At 40.3% G+C, this 24,918-nt stretch overlaps 1 protein-coding gene across 1 annotated transcript in view; it reads right to left on the bottom strand.

Annotated features, from left to right (window-relative positions):
- Window positions 1–4,775: 4,775 nt before the first annotated feature.
- Window positions 4,776–24,918, bottom strand: part of LOC121911458 (pro-neuregulin-3, membrane-bound isoform) — a 383,988-nt gene continuing 363,845 nt past the window's right edge. Inside the window, exons 8-10 of the mRNA XM_042432965.1 lie at window positions 16,674–16,792; window positions 13,275–13,460; window positions 4,776–6,726 (exon numbers count right to left, since the gene is read on the bottom strand). Of these exons, the coding sequence (XP_042288899.1) occupies window positions 6,033–6,726; window positions 13,275–13,460; window positions 16,674–16,792 (999 nt within the window). The 3' untranslated portion in view covers window positions 4,776–6,032. The remainder of the gene's footprint in view (window positions 6,727–13,274; window positions 13,461–16,673; window positions 16,793–24,918) is intronic.

Raw genomic sequence — 24,918 nt, 5'->3', positions numbered from 1 at the left:
GATTTTCCGTGTTTTCGCCTCTGATAAAAGCTCAAAAGAAGCGAACTCTCTAATCAGGAGTGAACTTACCTGCAGGAGAAATGTGTGTGAGATAATGTTTCCAGAGGCCACATGCAGGAGATGAACATTCAGTCTCTGCTCTTAAAGATAAATATATAAACGGAGAAGGTATTGATAACAAGTTAAGTGGATTTTTGACAATAATCTGAAGAGATACGCCAGGTTAAACTTTGGATAGTTAAAGCTATCCATAAATCTTAAGAGTAGGAAGAGATTTGGGCATACTGTGTTTTGAAAAATGAAGCTGAAAGAATGTGAAGTTTGCTCTTTTTGTACTGAAAAATGAAGAAGAATTCAACTTCTTTTTTTTTTATCCACTTTATTACCCGCTGATGTGTGTAGAAATGTGTTCAGAAACAACCTCATTTATCACCCTGACGAAGCTGAAAGTGTACGGAAGAAAAATGGTGCCACTTGTTAAATTTTGATTGATTTGTGTCTATCACGCTGTCGGCTGCAGTTGAAGATAAATTGGATCATAAATGATCCGGGTCTTTTGATTTGAGCTTCCAGCATTTTTAATAACATATAAAAACTGGATTTCTGATATAACTTGAAGTGATTCTGCAGCTGGAGTCGTCACTCGAGGGCTCGTGGTGCAAAGAAAACACCTTTTTCAGATGATGCGTTTAAAGACATGCGTTAAAAAAACAAATTCAGACAAGGTGTGTTAACTCCTTTAGCTTAAGCAAATTAAAAGAACTGGCAACACATTGTGAATCACGTGAAAGGTTGAAACCGGATCCAAAGTCATTGACCCACTTGACACATGTTGCCTTACACGCCGCATACTGAGATGTCATAATTACAGTGCCACACACATGCTCTCATTTAAACATTAGGGAAGCGTGTTCTATCTGCCCTGCAACCACTCATTATGGGCCGCTGTGTGTTCCTGAAACCGTGTGAAGATTAGCAGCTCTGCAGATGCAAATGGATTTGCTCCTGGCTGATCCTGACACTGGCAAATTTAGCCTGCAAATTAAAGGAGAAATAGAGAATAGTCCGTCTTGAATGACGGGCTAATCTTAGTGCTCTGTGAACGTTTGTGGGTGTTGGAATCCAGTTATGTTTGTACATGTTTGTTTTTTTCCCCCCCCCAAATATATTTTTTGATGTTGTTTTATTGATGTTCTGCTTCCACTGAGAGCTTTTCTGCTCGTTCCTTACTGAAATTGGCTAAAGGTAAAGTCTGCATTTTGAGTTCGGGAACTTTTTGTTATATAAAGGCGAACATTGTTATTAAGATTTTATGTACGTCCAAATACCCACACAACACCCAACCAATTACCCAGAATCTTTAACATGGTTTAGCTTTCTTTCACACACCAGACTCCTGCTTTTTCACCTTCAAGACAAGTTTCCAACCCTCCTCTCTCTCTCTTTCTTTCTACTTTTCTATCTCCAACTTGATCCGGTTCAACCCGCCTTTGAAAGCAGAGCATCTCTGAGTTTTATTCGTGTGTTTCTATCTAGATGTGTAGCTGCAGGGGTTTTTTTTGTGCAAAGACGAGAGAGCATAAAGAAAGAGATGTTGATCCACAAGCGTGACCGCATACAAGCGTAGAAAACTGCACGTACGCTGACATATACACCCCGGACACACATGTGCACAAAAAAAAAAATGCATCACAGTATCTGGGCTCACTGACTCTGAACTGGCGTGCGGTTCAGATGAGGTCTGATGGGGTTACCCTGCCTGACAGTCCGGCGCTTTTGGAGGATCAAGCTGTAGCCTTTATCTCTCTGGCCTGATGGTCTAACCTCTACTCTCAGCCATCAGTCTCTCACGCACGCACACACACACATACATAGATACAGACACTGGACTGATGGTCTTAACTGCTTTACTTTTTGCCATCTGACTGACTACAGCTGAAGCAGCTAAACTGCAGTGCGGGCCATAAATCTGTGCTTTGGTTTGGGGAAGAAAAAAGGGGAAAGTGAGAGTCGGAGGCAGTCAGAGGTTGGAATAGTGTTGTCAAGCTGCACAACTGCATCCCTGCACACACACACACACACACACACACAAACACAGACACATAGCTATAGAGATATGCCTGACATGTGGATAAATGGATCTGGGTAAATGTGTTTTCAGTTTTTCAATAGAATTTCACAAGATTAAAAAAAAAAAAAAAAGACAGGATATTCACACGGATTCTGTCTCCTCCTGCCTATCCGGTGTCAAATCTTCATTCACAGATTCTCACAGTGTACAATAAATGTGTTTCTGTTGTGATAGTCGGCGACATTAAACAATGAATCCATAAATAGACAACTGAAACAACAAACAGGTAAAATTACAAAAAAGTTTTTGCTGCAAATGATATTTTAAAACTTTAAAATTGCAATTTGTGATGTGGATTTTTGAAAATTGTGCTATAAATAAAGATTTTTCTTCTTATTATAATGGAGATTGAGGTAAAACTGGGGGGAAAAGGCAAATTCAAATTCATCTTGCAGTCTGTGCTTTTTATTTATAAATGTGTTCAATTTAAACTTTGTTTTTAATAATCAAAATAAATCCTGGTGAATAAAAAAAACACTGAAAATAATGAGCTGTATACATCCCGTACATCCACTTATACACACACTGCACATGAAGACCCGTACATACATACATACACAGCTCATAAAATTGTAAATATCAACTTGAACATAATGAAGAAAGCCAGAGAGATGCTCTCCAATTCTGCGACCAATAAAAAGAGAAGCCGACGAGGTTTTCCTAATCGAATGCACACCCTCATTTCTCTCTCTGTGCCGCTTCTGATAACGTTAAACCGGCTGGATGTGGAAGTTATGCGGCGAGCGGGTCTTCAATTCCTGGCACATGTAAAAAACCATTTAAAGATATTCAGAGTGGAAAGCGGAGACGCATGCATTAAATGAGTTTTTCCCTCTCTCCTCTGTTGTACAATTGTCAGATGCTCAGATGTGCTTCATTGTGCTGAAGTACCTACATGTCAAAAGTAATTGCAGTTTCCTCAAGGTGTAGTAATAACTCTTCTAGGACTGTCAATTAAAAAGGAAATCCCTGTTTGGCATTTCGCCATGACTTATGAATATATTCCTGCTCTGTGACATTTCAAATCTCCGGTTTTCTTTTATTATATTTTTATAAATGTTGTGAAACGTGCTGGATAAATATTGTACTCGCAGGGGCTCATGTCAGATAAGGAAACAAATCCAGGTGATGATTGCAGACTTTTATCTGTTAAAAGCTCATAGTACACTGATTACAACTGGTCAAACAAACAAATTCACAGTTTTTTTTTTTCCCCCCTTGCTGTGTCTGAAGCACATCGACCTCCATAAATCACCAGCGTTCATCCCGGTGAGGACGTTTTCAGGGACATCAGTATCAAATAACCAAAACTGTTGAGGGTCATGAATTTGATGTAGAAAAGCGCCTTTTGAGGGTTTAATGGCACTATGGCAAACTAAGCCTTTAATTAAAAAAAAGAGTGAAAGAGAAAGATAGAGAGGAAAGAAAGCTCTGGGCTGATTTCTGTGTGTGTTTTTAGCCTTTGCCATTCAGCTATGGTGACAGATTCGATAAGTAAAGGTGAATTCTCAGGTATACAGATGTTGCATTATTGAATCAGACCTTTCTGAACCGTAGAGTCGATCACACACATGAGGATGCACCAGAGAAAACATCATGCGGACGACAGAAGACAGTAACTTGCTTGTTGTTGTGTGTGTGTTATGTGTAGCTGTGTAGCTGTGTACCTCTGCTTTGAGTGTTCAGTGTAAGACTCATTTTATTTTTCAAAAACATAGAACAACAACAACATGTCATTCTTATTTTTTTTTATGTCCGAGAATAGACCTGGAAGCTTTAAAAGTTAGCCCAACCCTGTAATAGTGCTTCTGATGGAGGTAAACAGACCTCTTAAACAGAACATTTGTGCTTTTTTTTTTGCGCAAAGTTCCACTTTTTACTTTGCTTTTACAATTAAGTTGGCTTGTTTTCCCAAATCAAACATCTTGAAATTGTTAAGTACTTGTTGTTGCGAATTACTTTTATAGACAGCAAAACATCCAAAAGACACATTTTCACATGTTGTGTTCTTCTGGATGAAAAACAAATCCCAAATTGGCTTCCTGTTGCTGCCTAATTTGAACTGAACCAACATAAAGTTTCACAGTAGTAAGATTAGCTTTTCTTTTCAAGAGACAGCTGCTCTTACAAGAGATAACACTGGAATAAAAGTCAAAGATGTTGCTTAATGTTGAAATTAAAACCTGCTTAAAGACGTTTAACATCAATAGAAACAAAACTATGTTGTATTTCTGTGGACGGAAACATTTGTGTTTTTCGACACAGGTAGGAGGATCTTTCCATAAACGGATGTTCACAATGAATTTTTAAGAATTAAAACATATTTTAAACATCATTTATCCTTGATTTCTGTATTCTAGGCATCATGGTGAAACCAGGAAACTACCAACTACTCTCATGGATAAAATAAAGTACTTTGTGAATGCTGGTCCCAGATGTCTGGAGCCGGTGAGGACCAGGTATATCAGCGTAAACCTGACTGATGTTATCCAGCTTGCATGTTTTGGGCGAGATGCTGTCAGGGGGTCAAAATGTCTTCCAAGCAATAAACCAGAACACCAGTTATTTTAAAAAATCTTTACCAGAATTGCAACCATTTTTTTTTTTTTTTTTTTTTTTTTTTTTTTCTTTTTGTCACCAGAAACATTTGGCTGTAACTTCATACAGAGATTCAAAAGCTTCCAATTCATAGGATACAACATAGAGACATTTATTTCTTGTTTCAATACCCAAACTGTGTTGTTCTCCCTCCCGTCAGCCCCAGAAAGCAGCATTGTTCATTAATAACCAAAAAACAGGAAAAAAAAAACAAAATAAAACAAAAAAAAATGTCGGATTAGCTCCCGTGGTGCCTTTTTAGCCCTCTGACCTTCGTTTGTCCTTCCGTCCAGTCGTCCGACCGTCCACCCGAAACGTAAAATAATGCACAGGTGAGTGTGTGTGCGCATATGTGCGAAAATATCATTTGTAACAAAAACAAAAATAATCTAGATTGGTTTGAAACACCGGCCAAACGGGAGTCAGCATCCGGACTGTCTTTAGCAATCTGCCCTCCCAAAATCCGACCAAACTGTAGAAGAAGTTGTTTCCTGTCTTTTCTTCTTCTCCCTCTTTCGTCCCTTCACCTCAGCACACACACGCACACACACACTCTCACACGCACACACACACAAACACACACAGCCGGGGAGTTTTTTGTTTTGTGTCGTAAATCCTCAAGGTGTTTGAGGGCCGTACTGTAATTCTTGGCTGGGTAGACAGGGGGTTTTTCAAAAGGCGAGAAGAGGGGAGGGGGGGGGGGAGTCTGCTGTGGAGGCTCCTTCATCGTCAGCCATTTTGGATTCTCACAGAATCAGACGCACGGCTCGTAGACGTGCGGCGGGACGTTGAATGAAGTTCTTTTGTCGAAACTGAGCCAGAACCGAAATGTGACAGAGTTAATACAAAACAGGGAGAAGAAGAAAAAAAAAAGAAAAAAAGTAAAATAGTTACATCATTCCTGTGTTCTTCAACTTTGTACTTGGTCACTTTTTGAATTCCATATATTTATATCCATATATATTTATATATATATTTATATATTCTTTTTACAATTAAAACACCATGGATTTGACAGACTATTTGGTTTCTTTTTGTCTAAGTAGGAGTGTTTCTCTTGTTTTGTAATTAAATGCACGTAAATATTTTTTTTTCTCTTTTTCCATACTGTCAGTCGGTGTAAAGGCGGCCACTCAGGAAGTGTTTATATGTTTGTATCCATACGGTATGCATATCATCAGCGTATGTTCAGTATTTCCATGATGTTACTTTTTTTTTTTTTTTCAACTCGGCATTTCCACAGATGCAGTACGTCAGAGTCTGTCCGACACTGTCAAACCGAAATGTCCTAAATCGTGCCCTTTCATTGGCCGGTTTGGCCCAGGTCTCTGTGTGATAGGCTGGGGCTGAGTAGCTGGGTCTGCGTGGGTCCGTTACAGCTCAGCGCTCCAGCTCCTCCTCCGTTAAGGTTCAGGAAGCAAACAGTTTCTCTGGCCTCCACCAGCGTAGCAGCCGAGCCGCCCCCGCCGCCGCCGCCGCTGCTGATCGCACCCTCTTCCTGCTTCCTGTGAGCCAACGCCAACGCCCTCAGCTGCTCCTGCGCCTCCTCCAGCAGCAGCGCCACCTCGTCCCGCTGCTGGCCAACGGTGGACGAGCAGGAAGTAGAAGACAGCGCGGCGTGCGCTGCTTTCTCTCTCCTCTCTTCTTTGCCGGGTGCGGCTCCGCAGGTTGACATCACTGTGGTTGCTGGGGTGACGGTGGTTTGCATACAAGACACCTCGTTGTCATGGTGACACTGGACGGAGGGGATGATGGGGATAGAGCAGGAGCGAAACGGTGGTGGAGGGGAGTGGCTGTGGCGGCGTCCGGGCCTCCGCAGGCTGCGGGTGACGGGATTCGGATCGTGGTTCTCAGACGGAGCGCACAGGCCTGAACGCACCTCCACACGGCCGCTCCAAGGTGATGGTGACGTTGTCTCCATGGAAACAGGAGTTTGCATATGTAGGAAGGCATCTCGTCTGAGGTGGTCGCGTTGGTTCTCTCCCTGCATCTGGCAACTAGAGAAGGTGGAAATGAAGGAAGACAAGAGAGAGATAAAAAAAGAAATGGAGAAAAGGTTACTGAACTGGAAAAAAAAAAAACTTCCTCACTTCACCTAGAGTAGAAGTTATTGTGTCTTTGAGTGCGATTTCAACTCGATCGCCTTTTCAAACTCCCACATTGAAACCCTGGCAGAATACACAGAGGGACAGCTCTCCACCCTTTGCCATCTCGCAAGCTAACGGAGGATGCGGAGGGGGAAAATGAGTCTGACATCTTTCTTTCATCTCTGTATATTCAAGTCTGCACACACACACACACACACATACACACACACACACACACACACACAAAAAGCCTCAAAAAATCTCAACTCCCTTATATAAGTGTAGAGGTAACAGAAAGTTCACTTTTTATATTATTGGTTTAATCACTTTAAATAAGTTCAAAAATGAGGAGTCTTCTTTCAAAGGTTAAGACTTCAGATTTCAGTCAAGGATGATTGAGGTAATCAGGCATCATGTGTGCTAATTTCTTTTTTTAAAACACAGAAAGAAATTACGGTTTAAATTAAAAACCATTTGCTTTGTTTGAGAATCCCTTTCACTCTTCCTTAGAGATTGTATAACTCTGCCGATTCAAATTAAAACAGGCAGAAGTTTTTAATCTGCCTCTCTTTGCCCTCTGTCACACGTCTGATGGCATCTTTCTTCTCAGTTCTCTCACTCCTCTCAAGTTTTTTCTCATTACGTCTTTGCAGATTTGACCTATTGTATCACCCTACCTGTCTTGCAGAAGTCTTCGGTATGTTCGTGTTTTCTTTCTGTTGCAAATCAAATCAAGATATCAACCTATTTCTCATTCCTGTGTTGTTCCTGTTCAGTCTGTCTGCACTTATTAGTCTCGGTTTGTTTGTTACCGTTCTTGTGCACAACCTAACCGAATTAAACTGCACATTTTCTATCTGCTGCCTGTTCATGATTGATGACTATATGCATATGTTCACAAGACACATGGCGACGGAGAAAAATCAGGAAACTAGAGAACAAGTTTAACCTGCATGTGCAACTACATGCAGCTTGTTAGTAATCAGAGATCTTGTAGAAGCAAAAAACTTGATAATGTGTGGAATTGTACCAGAAGAGATAGATCTGGTTACAATCTCTGGAAAAGTAAGTACTCTTGTTGCCAGGTCGCTTTGACCTATGCCGATCATTGACACACCCAAAAATGTCAGGCTGCCAGACAAACAGGAGACATCTGGGAATAGTCTTTGTACACAGCGTGCAAAGACGAAATTAAGAAATGTCCTACTCTCATTGGTCAAAATCCAAGTGATCATTGACTCACAAAAGTGCCAAAAGTCACGTCCACTTTGGTATAAATAGGGGTTGGGTGTGAGTTGAAAGGGGCTGCATTGGTAATTGTGTGTAATGAAATAAACTCCCGTTGGTTGTCTGCTCATCTCTCTGGTCTCAGCGTTTGGTGTGAACATCTTTAATATAGCCTGATTTGAAACCCCTATATAATCTCTCCTATTCCCAATCAATATATTTGAACTTTAACCTTCAGCTGTGGAAACTGACATGTTTAGATTTTGAGAAACTACTATTCTTTATTTTAATGTCAGTTTCAATTATTTTGGATGGAGGGATGCACTGCTGTGAGTAATGATGTTCTCCTGCACCCTGCTGCACTGCTGCCACAGCAATACTTTCCCTGAAGTTTTTGTTATGAGTATACATTGTTATAAAAAAAAATGTCAAACCTTGTTACACGCTCATATGTATGGCCAAGAAATTTTGTTTCTCTAGCATAAATTTAGCTGATGAAATCAGGTTTCTCCAATCTTTTACCCCCATTAGTAAACTATGCTTTTAAGGACACACATTTAAAGGATAATGCTGGAGATTTTCTGCATTTTCCTGATTGTTAATAAATCCGATGTGCAGAGCCAAACCAACAATGAATCAATCCTACATACAAGTATTGTGTGTCTATCCTGATATATCTTATTCCTCTGTGCTGTAGACCTCCGTGGTTGTCCAAAAACGATTAAAAATACATCAGTGAGCCACATTATTGCACTGGCCGACATGCTCCTTCGCCTTGAAGAGTTTGGGCACATTAGTTTGTTTAGAAACGGCTCCAACGGCTAATAACAGAGATCACATTTTCAGTCTCAGGAGAGTAGTTCTGTGTAAGGCAGACACCACTGAGTATGTGCTGTTACGTTTGCAGTGCTTCACTAGCTTGTTGTGCTACATGTCCTAACAGGCCAGAACTACTCTGAAAACTGAAAATGTGATCGTTGTTATTAGTTTCTAAACAAACTAATGTGCCCAAACTCTTAGTGATTAGGGAACATGTCACCCAGTGCAGCGGTGTGGCTCATTGATTTGCTTTTAATAGTTTTTGGACAACAATGGAGGTCTACAGCACAGAGGAATAAGAGAAGGAATAAGAGATTTGTTGACAATAAGAAAAATATAGAAAATCACCTTATGCTTTAAAAAGTTTGGTTGATAAAAAGCAGACAGTAACCTGGTTACATATTAAATGCATGTAAACACACTGAATACCTCTTTAACAACTATTCTTGTCTCCTGAGTGCCACGACCGCTGTCCAGGGTGCTGATTCTGGAGTCGTCAGGTCTGTTCCCTTACAGCTCCAAAAAAACAGATGTTTTGAAGTCTGAAAATAAAGCTGGTGGTTTGTTCTCTCTACAGCGGCATTACACCAAGCCTCTGGTCCCGACCTAACTTCCTTGAGTCCAGATATAATCTCTTTCTTCCTCTTTATATGACTGACCATGCCCTTCAGTGTTATCAGAGTCTAAATCCAGCTGCATTCTGGAGCGGCGCCTCATTATCTGTGTGTAACAATGCATAATCCTCTGCAAAGGCTGGCTTTTTCTGCCATGTCAAAACACAACCTGTCATCTCTCTTACTTGTAATACCCTCATCACACACACTTATGCTCTCCATCAAGGCGTACAAAAATAGTGGTGGGTGGAGAAGGTGCTTTTTCAGACTCTAAGGAAATCACATCCTCACTTTATCGCCGCAGTATTTTTTCCGAGACATGAAAACCTCGCTGAAAACCACAGTGGAGATTTAGCGGGGCCCACAGAGAGGATCCCGCAAGCGATAAGAGAGGATGATGCGAGGGTGCTAATTCCCGAGATAACATTCACAGACAAATCTCTCTTTTGATGTGTTGAAACACAATCAGATTGCAAAAATCTATGAAGCAGAGTTCAAATATAGACCCTGAAGCGACGAGGGAGCAGCTAGAGGGGTATTACAGAGAGATTGTGTGCAACTGAGGTGAGATAAGTGACCAAGCTTTTATCTGTTACGGGAGCTCATTACATGTACAAGTGTTAACAGTAATTTTCATTAATCCATCCCCCTACAGATAATTTCCTAGTATATCTTGTCTGTTTGCCGCTAAATTCTAAGTAAAATCCCTATGTAACGTGACGCAGCGACCTTGCAACATTAAGAAATGTTCTAAGAAGCAACACACATGCATTTATGCATACATGTAGGTGTGTACACCTACACACAGACACATGCAGAAGCTCTGTCTGTCTGTGTGAAAGCTAAGTATACACACATATATATATATATTCATATATCTATCTATATATAATGTGGTGCAAAGCAAACTCAGAGAGGAAGAAGAAAAAATACTGCAAACAGTGGGAAAAATACAAAAATGCATACAGTCTCTACGTCAGCCATTTTGGAGACAGCTTTATCTTTAAATAGTAGTAACAACACAAGACTTTCTGTCTCCCTGTCAGCCATTTTGATAACGCTAGGCTTCTCAATAGAATGGTCAACCTTTCTTTAAAGCATTTTCTAACTGTCATATGCTATCTCCACACTCCTCTATCACATCCTTTTAGTTCCCTGCTGCTGTTTTTGTTCTTTTCTTTTTTCTTTTTTACTTTATTCTCATACGCTTTTCCGTCTGTGTCGGATGGATTCAAACTGCTTGTCTCTCTATTTCTGTCTCTGTTTCCCTCGGTCTCTCTTACTGCAGCAGTCGCGGTCAAATGTCTCCATGGCAACCCACACTTCCATACTATGGTGGAGGGATGCTGTCGTCTGTCTGTCCATCTGCTGTTTTGAGAAATTGTACATTAGAGAGTGAACCAGTGTGTAGGTGGGGAGAGTGACTGACTGATGGGGAGTGTGTAGGTCAGTGATGAGTGTGTGGTCTGAATGACTGTGTGTGAGTGATTTTCTAAATGTGGACTGATTGAGTAAGCGAGAGAGCATGACCTCCTGGCTTTTTGCACAACTTTTTCATCTGCACATTTCGATGCAGAAAGCACGGATGGGCACCTTCTGTTAGAAGCGTTACGGCTGCCTTCAGACCGAAATCAGAGATGATGCTTCGGTGGGCTTGGAGACATTTTGCTTGACCAGGGGGCACTCGGACTGAACGAAACCAGCTAAATATTCAGCCATGACGGAGTTGGAGAGAGGAGTGCTGGGAGGAGTTGGTTGTGATGGAGTACAGAGAGCGTAGCTTAGTGTTATCTGAAAGATTTTCAAAGTCATGGCTGAAATATTTAGCTGATTTCGATGTCAACTCAACTCGTTAGACACAAAACAAATGGACCAGATCAAGCGAAAGGTAAAGAAATTTCCATAATGTTGTCAGACACTTAAAATAACAATCTGAGCCTGTCAGTGGCAAAAACAAGCACTTTTAGGGGACGTATATTGATGGGTGTAATTGCCCCATCGGATTACATTGTAGCCCATTTCACGGCTGTGGGCTGAATCGCCTTCTCTCAATACTGGACCAGTTTCAAAAATTCTTGTCCCCATTAGTCACTTAAATAGAAAATGATGGGAAAATAAGGTCCAGGTTGAAAAATACCTAAGCTTCCCTTTAAGACAAACTGAGGACACCTGAACACACTTAAGCTGACCAAAGGCCAAATGGGCGGCAATCGGGCCAACCAGAAGACACTCGGGCCGACCAGAGGGCACTTATACTGACCAACAATCACTTGAGGATGGACTTTGGGTGACCAGGAGACACTTGGGCTGATCAGAGGACACTCAGGCTGAACAGAGGACACCTGAGCTGGCCGCAGGGACACTTAAACGGCACCGGGGGCCGACAAGAAGAGCGCTTGTGCTAAGGAGAGGCACACTTAGGCAGCTCAAGTGTCCCTCAGTGGTGACATTAGAGGGAAAATGAAGCATGAAGCATGAAATATCCTGCCTCAATAAAGATTCAAACAAAAGAAAACCTCATTGCTCAGAGCAAAAAAAAAAAAAAAGGGCAGGGGTGGGCACACTTGTTTCCCCTGCTTGTGCATACCCCTGAGTCTACATTATGCTATTTGCGTGCGCACTGTGCACACAGCGAGCGAGGGGAGTGTGTTTTTTGTCCAGCTGCGTCTATCTCCTCTTCCTCTTTCTATTAGTATGCATGTAGGTCATGTGAAGCTTTATCCTGAGCCGGGACCGCTGGGACCTGAACGCCTGAAGTGAGGCTTGCCGGTGCAGGTGGGTAAAGCACTGACTCATGACCCACCAAAAAAATGGGTCAAAGCACAGCGCCTGTCTACACTGAATACATTTCTTGCTAATCATTTGCACCAATCATTTGCATTTCCCCTGGCTGCCATCCACGCACACGCAGGTTTGCCTGAGAAGGGTAACCCTACTGTGTTACATTTGAGTGTTAGGATTTAATTGTTGGCCTGCATGCTAAGCCCTCACATTAAAAAAAAAAAAAAGCTGAGAATCAGAATTTAGCACAGGCATGAAAAGACGTTAGAGAGAGGGAGAGAAGAATCTGGATTGCAGCCTGTATCGTGTCCTTAAAAGCACAAGCACCAGGGAAGCGTTTCCTTTGAACTGGTGCCACTGTACTGCAGACCACAACATAACGTGACCTTGTTTTTATCTTTGCTCAGCACATTGGAAAACAAAGGGATGGGTGGGAGGATCAAAAAAAAAAGAAATGTAGACTCATTTTTTTTCTCTTGAAAAAAAAGAAAAGAAAACAACAACCAGAGAATTTGAAATTCTTTCTGAAATAGCTTTGAAATATCCACTCTTGTAATGAAATCCTACGCTCTCTCTGTCCATGGCAGGCCTATATTTTTCAGATCATTGAAATGACTCAGCACATGGAGGGATACAGAGAATAAAGATGTAAAGCAGAGACAGAAAGAGAGAATGAGGTTGATGATTCAACTATGATTTCATGGATTGAATCTAAATATGTACCATATAAACCTTTAAAACACTCTCGCTGTAATAAAGCTCCAATTGCACCTAAAACAACTTTTGCCTGTTGACATAGCGAGAGCTTGTGAATAAGTTTTGATGGTCTGTATTACACATTAGACATTGTATCCCAAATAAAGTCACTGATTGCCATTGTTTGGATGATAAAAACTATAAATTGAGTTGTAATATTCTCATTAAATATCCCATTTCACGACAAAAACACACGGTTTATGATTAGCTTGAGGTGTCATGTCACCTCTTGACTTCCTGTCAACAGTTCAATCTCCTCACCCTCTCTGTGCTTCAGCCTCCCTCTCAGATGAGTCGACTTCCTGAAGGTGTTGGTAGGCGGGACCCGAATACTTGGATCCTCCGATTGGATTTAACCTTCCTCTGGGTATGGGTGGAGTCCTGCGAGGAGCTGACCAATGGGCTGCCCGGGTTCTTTGATCCGGGCTGTGAGTCAAAGAACCACTTCTGAGAAAAAATAAAAAAAATCAGGAGTTATTTTTTGATATAGTGTCTGATAGAAGATGCTGTTATATGTTTCTACTGGTATTTTAGCTTGTTTAAGTAGATCAGGTTCACTCGGTTACAAATATTCAAGACCCAAACCATCATTTTTGGGTCTCGGATATTGCGGCGGGTCTGAGAGGACTCACTATCAGCTCTGATTATGTGTACCCTCATCATCATTATCATAGTTGAAAAATGTGTTTTTTGAGGCAAGCCAGAGAGAGTTTATTGACTCTTATTGCTACTCATTTCGACCGCGGCAGCTCATCAGTTAGTGGATTATCATGCTGCTGCTGGTGCCGGTGTTCTCTCTTCATTGGGGTCTATTTGGGTCAACTGCATTTGGGATCGGATTGAATTATCCTCGGACCTATTTGGAGACTGATTGTCCCCCAGCTGTTTTTGGATTGGGTTAAATCTTAATGCATATCAGGTTTGGGTAGTTTTTTTGCATCGGGTCACAGTATTAAATAATCTCTTAAGTGATGTCTGCATCAGTACATGACCACTGCAAAAAAAGCCATATTGAACTGAATTGGCTCGGAAAGTAATTTTCAAATGTTCCTCTTGGAACAAATACTCCCTGAAAGTAAGGAACCCAGGAACTTTGCTCATGCAGTAATTCAGGAACTGAACAGCAACTGAACAACCTCTTTGTGCATTTGTTGCTTTGCTTGAGGCACAAACTTTGTTTTGCAACGAGAATACAGTCATAAATGTATTGTGATTGATGTTTGAAAGAAGAAAAATTGTTGCTGAGTCCTGCTTAGCTAAAGACAAAAGTTGCACTAGTCAGATATGCTGTTAAAGTCTCTGAGTTTCTAAAAAGGTTCTTGGGTGCCTGGAAAAATTCCTGCAGTAGAAAAAAGCTGCAAGTTCAGAGTGCTGTTAATTGGATCACTGGTTAGTCATGCACCATTGGAGAAAAAAAGATGCATGACTAACTTACATACAATCTGTCAAAAGACATTATGGAGACAGAAAATGTGTAAGTACAAGTGGCAAAATGTCCTCTTCAGTGAGTTGCTGCTTAAATCTATCATATTTTGATTTTAGGTTTAATTTTTGCCTAAAACGCTACTTGCAGCGCTCTGGCTCTGAGCCCTCATTCATTCATATTTAACTCTGCTGTTTTGAAGGATGGATTTGCTTTTTAAAAAAAGGGCTTCTTAGCTATAACAACTGGAAGCTCTGCACTTAATAGTGTTGGCAAAGGTTTATATAAAGGCTTTTCAATGAGATATTTCTGAAACACGGAATTAGCCTTGGACGGTGGTATCCCAACACACTCTGCTTTCCTGACAATAGTATCCAAGTCCCTGCATAAGCTGATGTGATTGCAAACAAATAAACCACCGGGGATGTCATTTGTGGTAAGAGCAGACAGACTCCAAGCTAAATAATCTTGTGATTAACCAAGTGCTTCAACGAAAGAAACGATGGTGAAGGAGAAAGAAAAATCTGGCAGGAGTTTAGCTTGAAAGGTTAGAGAAGTGGACTTCTGGGGTTGGAAGGTTGTCTGATTTTACTTCTGGAAAGTCTGGGAAAATCCCCTCACAACTACTGCCTGGATCCCCTTGAAAAAGGTGATTAATCCCCAACTGCTCTGGTGGAGTTGCTAAGCATTTAGAAGCAGAAGACGACGGGTGCGCTGAGAGGCTCTCAGATGTGAATACCCGTAACTGAACGCCGATGAAAGACAGCATTATGTGTGCATTTTGTGTGCATGTGAGTGAAAATTTTAAAAAAGGCTGCCTTTCATTTCAAGTCCAAAACCCAAAATGCTTTTTTTACTCCTCTGCACATACCTACACACACCTGGGACAGAGGTTAATATATTAGTCACTGAATACATTACTGAATGAAATTCCTGTAAACTACAAAAAGAGTACCGAATAGATGGTCTGACGTACTAACCCGATCCGCCGGAGCTCCCTTCTCTTTGACTCAGCTCTTTGAATGTGTTTGTTCATGTGTGTTGTAACAGAAAATCCAGTCTTGGCAAAGAAGTGAATTCTAACTCTGTCAGAAGTAGGCACTCATGTGTGTGTTGGAGTGTGTTGCTACTGATGAACATGCCAAAGCCCAACGAGCTCTAACACACCACTGAGCAGTGTGAGAAAAAGCTTACTAGGATTTACACATCTGCGTTGGCTCATAAATTCCCGCACATGTGCTTCCCGTTTTATCTCTGTCCCATCTCCTCTGCGTTCATGTCCGTTATAGATATGCTTATTAACATGTTTATAGCTTTAATTATAATTACTATCATTCTTCCGTAAATCAGCAATTAGCTTTGGCTGCACTGTAATGTGGATAATTCAATTTCTCTCTTCACTGCGTCCATGCTCATTATAGGAAGGGACACTGAAGTTGCCTATTGTTGGTATAACTGTAATTATTGCTGTTTTCCGCAGTGAAGTGAGGTGAATGCTGTATCTCAAGTGTAACACTACACCTGTGTACGGAATATTGTGGGCGGCTGTGGCTCATCCATTAATCGCCGGCTCGCTCCTCTTGTCCACACACGTCATGGAGCGAGTCACTGGATCCCAAGTTGCTCCCGATTGACAATCCAGCACCTTTCATGTCAACTCTGCCCCCACAGGTGCGTGGATGTGTGTGTGTGTGTGAATTGGTGATTGAGAGGCAAATTGTAAGGTGTTTTGTCCGTTTAAGGATAAGGCTGGTGATTTTATCTTATTGTCAACAAATCACATGTGCAGAGCCAAACCAACAATGAACTCATCCTACTTACAAGTATTGTGTGTTTATCCAAAGCCTGATATATCTTATTCCTCTCCATTGGAGCCACAGCCGCACTGGGTGACATGTTCCTTCACCACAAAGATCTTTATGGTCATTGGTTTGGCTCCAAAGAGTGATAATAGCAAGTTCTCAGTCAGAGATTAGCCTACTACATTGTTAATTTCTAAAAGAACTAACATGTTTTGAACAGTTTTTGGAAAACAACGGAGGGCTACGGCACAGAAGAATAAGATATATCAGACTTTGGATACATGTATAATACCTGCAAGTAGATCAATTATTTGGTGGTTTGGCTCTGCACATATATAAAATTGCCAGCCATGTCCTTTAATGTACAAATCACTTCACTTTATGGTAGAAAAGTGCAGTCCATTCGCTTGTTACCATGCACTTAAATGCATTTACCTGTGATGTTTTGCTGTGCCTCTGGAGCTGTTGGCTGGTGTGGTGGTGATGTTGCAGTGTGCAAAGCTGGACTCACAAACATTGCCCTGGCGAGACTGGGAGGACCGTTTGCAGTACTGCTGAAACAAAACGAGAATGCAAATAACATATAAAGAATCCTTCAAACAATTACTGCCAGTGATGTTATAGACATGTGCGAGAATGGGAAGGTGTGTCCAAACTTTTGACTGGTACTGTACTTTCACATCATGCTCATATAGTCTTCCCATTGAGAATAAAAGTTTCTCCTCCTTCCCAAGCAAGGGGTAAAGTGAAATTTCTTAGATCTCCTCTGTCTTTCAGTTAACCTCCCTCAGCTCTTTCTCACACATCGAGAGCCTTGGGGTTGGGAGTGGCTGCTGCCTTGATTCTGGGAGCTGATTGTCAGAGTTTAAATAAGGTCGAGTTACATCTATTTCTGCCTTTTTCCCACCTTCCTCAACATCACTTTTGCCTTTTCTAGGATCGAGGTAAATTCTCCTGTGTGGAGAGCAGAGGGAGGCTGCTGATAGCTCGATAAGATCCGCAGCACAATGGCTTTGCAGTTAACAATGGAGGATGGCAATATCACTCAGGACAAGACCTGCCAATAATCGCTTAATGTGGCAGCTAAGCCAAAAAAAAAGAGATACCTAAGAAGAAGAAGAAGAAGAAGAAGAAGAAGAAGAAGAAGTCTTTGTCTCTACAAGATTTGACTCGTTAGCAAAGGAAATACAGCGAAGCATCCAGTGTTAATGTTTACATACAGTATAGAGTAACTACAACTCACTACCAATGAGTAGTTTGACTGCAGTCTAGACTGTTCCAATTGCAAGACAGTGGTTCATAAACTACACTCAATGATTTCATATCCAGCAAGATGACATTATCCAAGTATAAATTTATCGTTGGTGAGATGGTGAGATCCCAGCCGAAACAGTGGCACAAAGAATAACAACATCTTCTGAATTCTGTTGCAGAAATCACAACTTTAGCATCACAGTCAGCTACTCAAAGCCCCTTGGCCCAAAAGCTGAGGAACTTTCTGAGCCCTGTCTCATGCAAAGTCTGTTTGAATGACTGAAGCTCTACATACCTGTGACCAAGGTTTGGATCCAGACTTTGGTTCAGATTAGAAAGATTGTGGTTTTTGGGTTAAATATTAATAAAATCACTGTAGACTATTTTCTGTATTTACCCAAGACTGTGATCTCTCCCTAACCTTAACCAAATAGCACCGATGCCTAAACATAACTATGAAAAGTTTAATTATGCTCCACTTACTACCAGCAGATCTTGTTCTGCAAGATTGTATATTTCGGCCGAAAAACAATTAAAATATGTTGTCAGTGAACATTTCTCTCATATGTTCAGTATCAAAGTTTTAATGATTTGTCACATATGTTAATTAACAACATTTCCTCATTATGTTGACAGAAAATGTCATTCGAGTGGCTTCATGTTGCCAAAGCGTATTCGCTGTTGCAATTTAGTCGCATATAAGTGTAATTTCTAAGAGACAGAGTTGCCAGTAGGGTCATTAGAGGGTCCATTACATAATCTTACACCACATTATATAAGGAGTTCCTCTTTTATCTAGCACACTGACTAAATTAATTTTTGACCACTAAGCAATTATGTTTAGTATTAAGCAAATACTCCTCAGACCTAAATCTTTTAAAATCTTTAAAATAAACTGTGGTTACAACCTTTATTGAGGGGTATGCATGCACATAATTTGCATCTGCCTCACAACTATTGTTGCGTATTATTCCCGCTCTCTGTGCTATCTCTCATCTGCATCATACAGAGCAGAAATAGCATGAAAGTATTCATTAAAAAGCCCTTTCAAAGCCTGGATTCATCACAGAGGGGAAGTTGATTAGTAAATCTATGCAATTAAGCTCTCAGTGCGTCTTTGTACTGTGGGATATCAAAAAATATCAGAATTTAAATACTTACAGAGACGGTGAATTAACAGCACCCTGTATTTAAGATTCCCTTTATACAGTATACATGGTTGTCACAGTCCTTTAATAAATTATATCTTTGTGGAGCTTTTAATGTAGATTTTTTTGTTGAGACTAAAAATAAGTTGATGCCAACTCTATGGTAAAGTTTGACGCTGTAGTTCATGGTGTTCTACATTGAAAAGCGTACTTGCTATTGTAAGTGTAACCTAGCTAGTTTAGACTTTTTTGGCGGCTGGACTGAACAGGTTTCCTCGGAGGTTTCTGACCAGATTTATCACAAGTCCTTTAATGTGTTCAGAAATGCACTCTGCCTTCAATAACAATGTATATCTTCTCTTTATTGCTCTCCATCCTCCTCGAAATCTCTTTCTCATCCGCATCGATCCCTCTTTTGTCCCCTCTCCCTTCCTCCTTCCCTCTTGTAGCCTTCATGACACAATGTCTAAATCAGCACCACTGTGATACTATGTAGGTCCCAGGTTCTCCCTTTTAACTCCCCCCCCTCGTCTCTGGAGAGACACAATGTACAATGAAACAAAGCAGCTCTTTGATTCTATGCTTCACAATGCGTTCTACAAGGCAGAGTCACTCAGTTGCACAGCAGCAAAGATCTACTGCGAACTCCTCAAAAGAACACGGGACAAAGCAAGAAAGTGTTAAAACCAACTTTAAAAGATTCCAGAAGAATGGCGCCGGTTCGATTTTTTTATCTGCCACATAAACCAAATCTGTGGTTTGTATCTTTCTGATGATGACAGTTTTCTTTCCTCGGCATTATCTCAGCATTGTCTAGACAGTTACTTGTAGACTTTTGTAACATAAGGTAAGATAGACCTATTTTTGTGCAATGTCTTGCTCCCAAAGTACATTTATTCCTTTTTTTCTTTATACAAAGTTTTTAGTTTGATGTCTGACTAACAAGGTTGTCACTGACGCAATCCCTTTTGAGGACCCACGGCAGGACACCAGCCTCATTAGTGTCACACATGCTGCCATGGTTATGTGACTATTCAGACGTTTGGAGGCTAATTTGTACTAATAAAACTATGACTATGACTTTCTTTTGGAACTTAAAATTCATACTGTATATAGATTACCATCTCTACTGAAGCAGAAATGCAGACGGTCAGAAAGCAGGTTTATCAGGAACTAATAAAAATCTTAAATCTTGATCTTTGACATCTTAGTTTAAACTTTCACATCTGAGTTGCACATGTTGATAAGAAAGAAGAGCTTAACCTGCAGCGTATCTCATGTGCTTACATCACTGCTCACCCTGTTCTTACGTTGGAACCAGAAAAATTTCACTCAGCATGAGTGCAGCTTCACTGATGTCTCAAGGGAAATGTAACGATACATACAACCTGCAGTCCGCAGCCTTACAAATCTGAGATTTACTAAACTTACTCGGAGAACGAGTCCGGTCATTCCTGAGGGGATTTCCAGAACTATTTGACCGTTCTTTTAAAAAAAATCTCTCTCTTTTGAGATCTAGTATTAATGTAACACAAATCAAATATGTTTAAAGGAGTTATCAGTTAAATCCAACACCACCCTGTTGCATCTCCGTCTGCGGTCTGACTGCTAAAATCCCTCTCATCTCTCCGCTCACCCTCTGATATTCCGACACCACGCACGCTGGAGCCGCTAATTGATACAGAAGCTTCCAGTGAACAGTTTCTGGTTTCTCAGCCTGTGATAAAAGAGAAAATATGAATTTCAACAGTGGAACATTTACGCTGGCGACCTAAGAGAGTGGGCTACAATAATTCAAACAGGAGGAGGATCTGTTAACGCTCGGATGTGCTGTTAATTAATTCATGATTAAGAAGAAATGGATGCCGGTATTATCGACACTGCTTGTCATAACAGAGGGAGTGTCCGAGTTCATTGACTTTACGCCGCTTTGCTTTTACAGCTGTAGAAAGACAAAGACTTGTGTTTAACTTATTTATCCGTTGAACACTCACAAAGAGCTCTGAAGTGTCTCCAGTTTGTTAATATTGACACTGTGTGCGGTTCAGCGTCCATTTTCTTTCTGTTTGAAAACAGATTTAAGCTCTAGAAAAGGCTGAATGAGGGAAAAAAAAACTGTGTGCATGTGTCATACAGCAATACTGACTGTTTATAGAGGTCATCAATAAAATTGTAATGTTTTGCTCGCACAGCTGCAGGCAAAGAAACTGATCTTTAGCTCCATAAACGTGCGCAGCTTCAGCTGGCAAAAGTAATCATCGCATTGACAGGCGACCTCCTGCTGAGTCTGGACATTTGTAGTGGAAGGAGAGGATGTAATGGCATGTATTAATGGATATGTTTGTGTGTGTGTGTTCTATAATGGATGTTTTAATCTCTGAAATAGGGGCTAGCATACACTGCATGCCTCTGGCACTGAGGTTTTTTTAACACTGACGTACTATCTGGAGAGAACCAGGAGACGGTTTTTATGATTTGTGCAGAGATGCTGGCATTAATAAGGCAGCTTTACAGCACTGTAAACACATATACAGCTACACACACACACTGTAGTTATAGAGGCTGGAGTGAAACAGGTTCAGGATGGTTTTGTTCATGACAGAGACAGAACTGATTTAATTACGTGTTCCTGCAATGACAGACAGACTAGGTGGACCACCTGTGGAATACATGAGAGGATAATGAAACCTGATTGATAGAGAAAGACTGTCTCACTAAGAGACAGTCTTTAGTTCATTGCTTAATCAAATACATCCAACAAAGGGCCCTGCGGTACTAATTAGAGGTGCTCATTTTGTATAACTGGCCACTGCTGGAAAGTTCTGCTGCCTTTGTACGACCTACCTGAATATGTAAGGTATTTATCTACCAGTGCATGTGCTTAAACACGATATTAAAAAGTAAAAATCCAATTTAAAGTTAGATATGGTAACATGAAATGGTGATTCAGTGACAGAGACGGAGAGAAATTCAACACATTGTGTGTGTTCACGCTCCTAAAACACCAGTGACCCTGGCCCTCGTTGCTCTTTGTTCAGAAATGTTGGTAATTGATTGCCTGCAGACAGAAATCAATGCGATTCCGCGTGCATGGGCACGAATTAAACAAATAGAATTCATTTGCATGTAAGTTTCCTGAAGGCTCTTGGTGAAATTAAATAAGACATGATTTAAAAACATTTATACACTAAAGATCAGCCTTGTTTTTCTAAACAATAGAGTCTGTAGAGTCGGTAAACAATAATCAGTAATTCATGGGCCAGTGCAAACAGAGCAATTAGTAAAATAAGAGCTAAAGGTCTACTTTTAAATTGTTTTCATATTCTATGTTGTAATATCTGTCTCATCGTATTTTATTCTTTCCTGTTGTTATGAGGAGAGATACTGTAATTATAATTATGCAAAATAACAACAAACTATTAAGTATCATACATATGCAATATTTAGTTAGTATGGTTACTCTAGAGTTGGCGAGATATTTGACATTAAAAGCTGTTTCCACATTTATCTACTGAAAGGGGAACGTTTCTTTGTGCTCACCTTCAATCTGACTTGAACACCTGCACATATGAGCTTGATTTTGTGACATCACAGAAAATCTGGAGCCAATCGTGGTCAAATGTGGAAACGAGATGTCTTCATTGGGAACAGACTTTTCAGAAATGTAAGATACATCTTGTGTCCAGCTGTTAAACCTTTGAAAAGAAAAATACTTGCATGCTTATAGATTCTGGATTTGTAAATAAGTGAAAAAGAGTAGGGGTCATTTTAAGAATATTTAATTAGATAATTGAGCTTTTTTTTTTGTGGAAAACAGACCCACATTTACTGAAGAAAGAACAGGTTGCAAAGAAAGCTGCCTCTCTTTTTATCTGGCTAAATATACCAACAACAACAACAACTTAAAGATAACTTGAAAAGTGTTCTTTCTCAATAAAAAGCAGTGGGATTTACTGAAGTGGAAAGCTGTAAAAGTAGACCTGTAGAAGTAGAGATATGAGTCTAATCAGCCAAACACCAAACACCTGTGCAGGTTTCCACTGCCTGTAAACTCAAAACAGTTTGGCTGAGAGAGGAGGATGCTGTCTAACCTTACTAAAGCAATTAAAGTAAAAAAAAAAAAAGTCCAAACTTTTAATCAATCAGAGTTTTTCACTGTGGTTTGCAGCACGAGGGGCTGGATATGATGTTTTATACAGTACACTGTATGTGTTTACATCATGTTTAAATAAAGAGATACGTGCGATATGTGTGTGTGTAGAAAGATTTAAGCTTTGAGTTGCAAATGATGTGAATGAAATCCATTAAGGTTCATAACTTAAAAAAGTAGAACTTCTGTCGATTAGATTTTAGGTTCTGATTTTAAAGGAGGCATGGCTGAATATTTTGATATTCATGGTTTAAATATTTAACTAGCTGACCAAATTCACATCCATTATAAAGCCAAAAAAACTCATAAAAAAAGCACAAAACCTAAAGTTCTCAGAAAGTATGAAAAAGATATCACGAAGTGGAGCTGAACTAATAAAGTGCAGTGACCTATTTAAAGTTTGAACGAAGGTCTCGAGCTGAAAGAAGATGTGGGAAGAGTTCAAAAAAGCAGTGACTTTGAACATTCCTCCCATTGACTTCTATTATGAGAAAAGCAGAAAGAAGTGTTATGGATTAAGAAAAGAATAAAAGATATTAAAGTGAAGGTAATAGCAATAATGCCCTACAAGAGCTAAACATTGTCAAATTGAAGTTGATTTTCTAGTTGAAAGAATGCACTCATAGTAGTTCAATGTTAATAAATAAAGGCGGAGTAATAAAGAGCAAGAACAACATCGGTGTGATTAGTCTCAGCGCACCAAATAGACCTGCTACTTATCAGTAACTGATCTGTTTTATTATGGTGTTTCAATTTTCAGGTTGATAGATATGTACATGAATACATTTGCATGTACAATGTGAGCACAAATTGCCTTTTAGTTTATTGGCTTGTATCTGCAAATTAAAGAAGAAGTGAGACCTCTTATTTATTCTTAGCAACTGTGACATTTAGGTTGAAATTGAAATGAAACATGATGCATTTCTAATGGTTACAATACCCAATTTATTTGCCTGAAATATAAACATTCCTCTTCTGTAGCAAAATAATGTAGTTTTTCTGTCCTGAGCTACTCAGACATTGAGAGCAGCATAATATTAAATCTTTAATAAGTGCATCACTTTGATTGTAGCATTTCTAATTTCATGGCATCTAAGATCTGAACTGAAGAGGAAGGTTGGATTGCTGCCATTCCCTTGATCTCCATGTAGGTTTGGGGAGCCAGTTTGTTTGTCCTTGGCAGACTGCTCAGCCTTGGTTAGCTCTATTTCCAAGCTATATCTTAGATATCTGAACCCTTTGTGAACTGAAACTCAAGTGGAGATCCACAGGCGGGAATGTTCTTATGTTTTAAAGTCTGAGCTCAAGATTATAGTCGACAAGGCCTGTGCAGTCCTGCTACACTCAGTCACTTGTACTTATGTGACCTGTTGTTTCAAGTTAAGCACTGAATCATATTAAACAGAGGCTGGAACACCGCACTAGACAAGTCCTCATACTTAGCTCCCTTGTCGATGCCTTCCGAAGCAACCCAGACCATTACAACCGTTAGCTTAGCACAAAAACCAGAAAGAGGGGGAAACAGCTAGCCTGGCTCTGTCCAAAGGTAACAAAATCCGTCCACCAGCACCTTTAAAGCTCACTAATTAACATGTTACAGTAACATGTATCTTGTTTGTTTAATCTGTTTGAAAAGTCTTTGGTTGCCTGGCAACCTTACGTTAATAACAAGACTTCAGCATGTTATGGCCAAGAAATAGTTAGCCACATAAAACCACAACTTGTTGTTTTTACACCTTTTTGTACAGATTAAACAATCGAGATATAATGTGTTAACTAGTGAGTCTTGATTACTGGAGTGTGGATTTTGTTCTTCTGTTTCCCCCTGTTACCGGTCTGTATGCTAACTAGCATACTTGTAGCTTCATATTTATCAGACAAATATGAAAGCTGTATTGATCTTGTTATTTAACTCTCAGCAAGAAGAATATTTCCCAAAATGTCAAACTATTGCTTGAGGGTCTGGTTAAGTTTAAGCATAAAAACTACTTGGTCAAGGTCTGGGAAACATTGCTTTCATGGTTATAATAAACCAGTGTTGACTGTTGGGAGGAAATGGGATGCAATCTGTGGTCCCTGGTGTCGAAGTCAGACACTTTTGTATGCCCAACTATCCACCTTGACCTCC

The sequence above is a fragment of the Thunnus maccoyii genome, chromosome 14 (assembly GCF_910596095.1).
Source record: "Thunnus maccoyii chromosome 14, fThuMac1.1, whole genome shotgun sequence".
Classification (NCBI taxonomy): Eukaryota; Metazoa; Chordata; class Actinopteri; order Scombriformes; family Scombridae; genus Thunnus; species Thunnus maccoyii.
The sequence above is the reverse complement of the archived record's forward strand: the minus strand, read 5'-3'. Positions and strand labels throughout refer to the sequence as shown.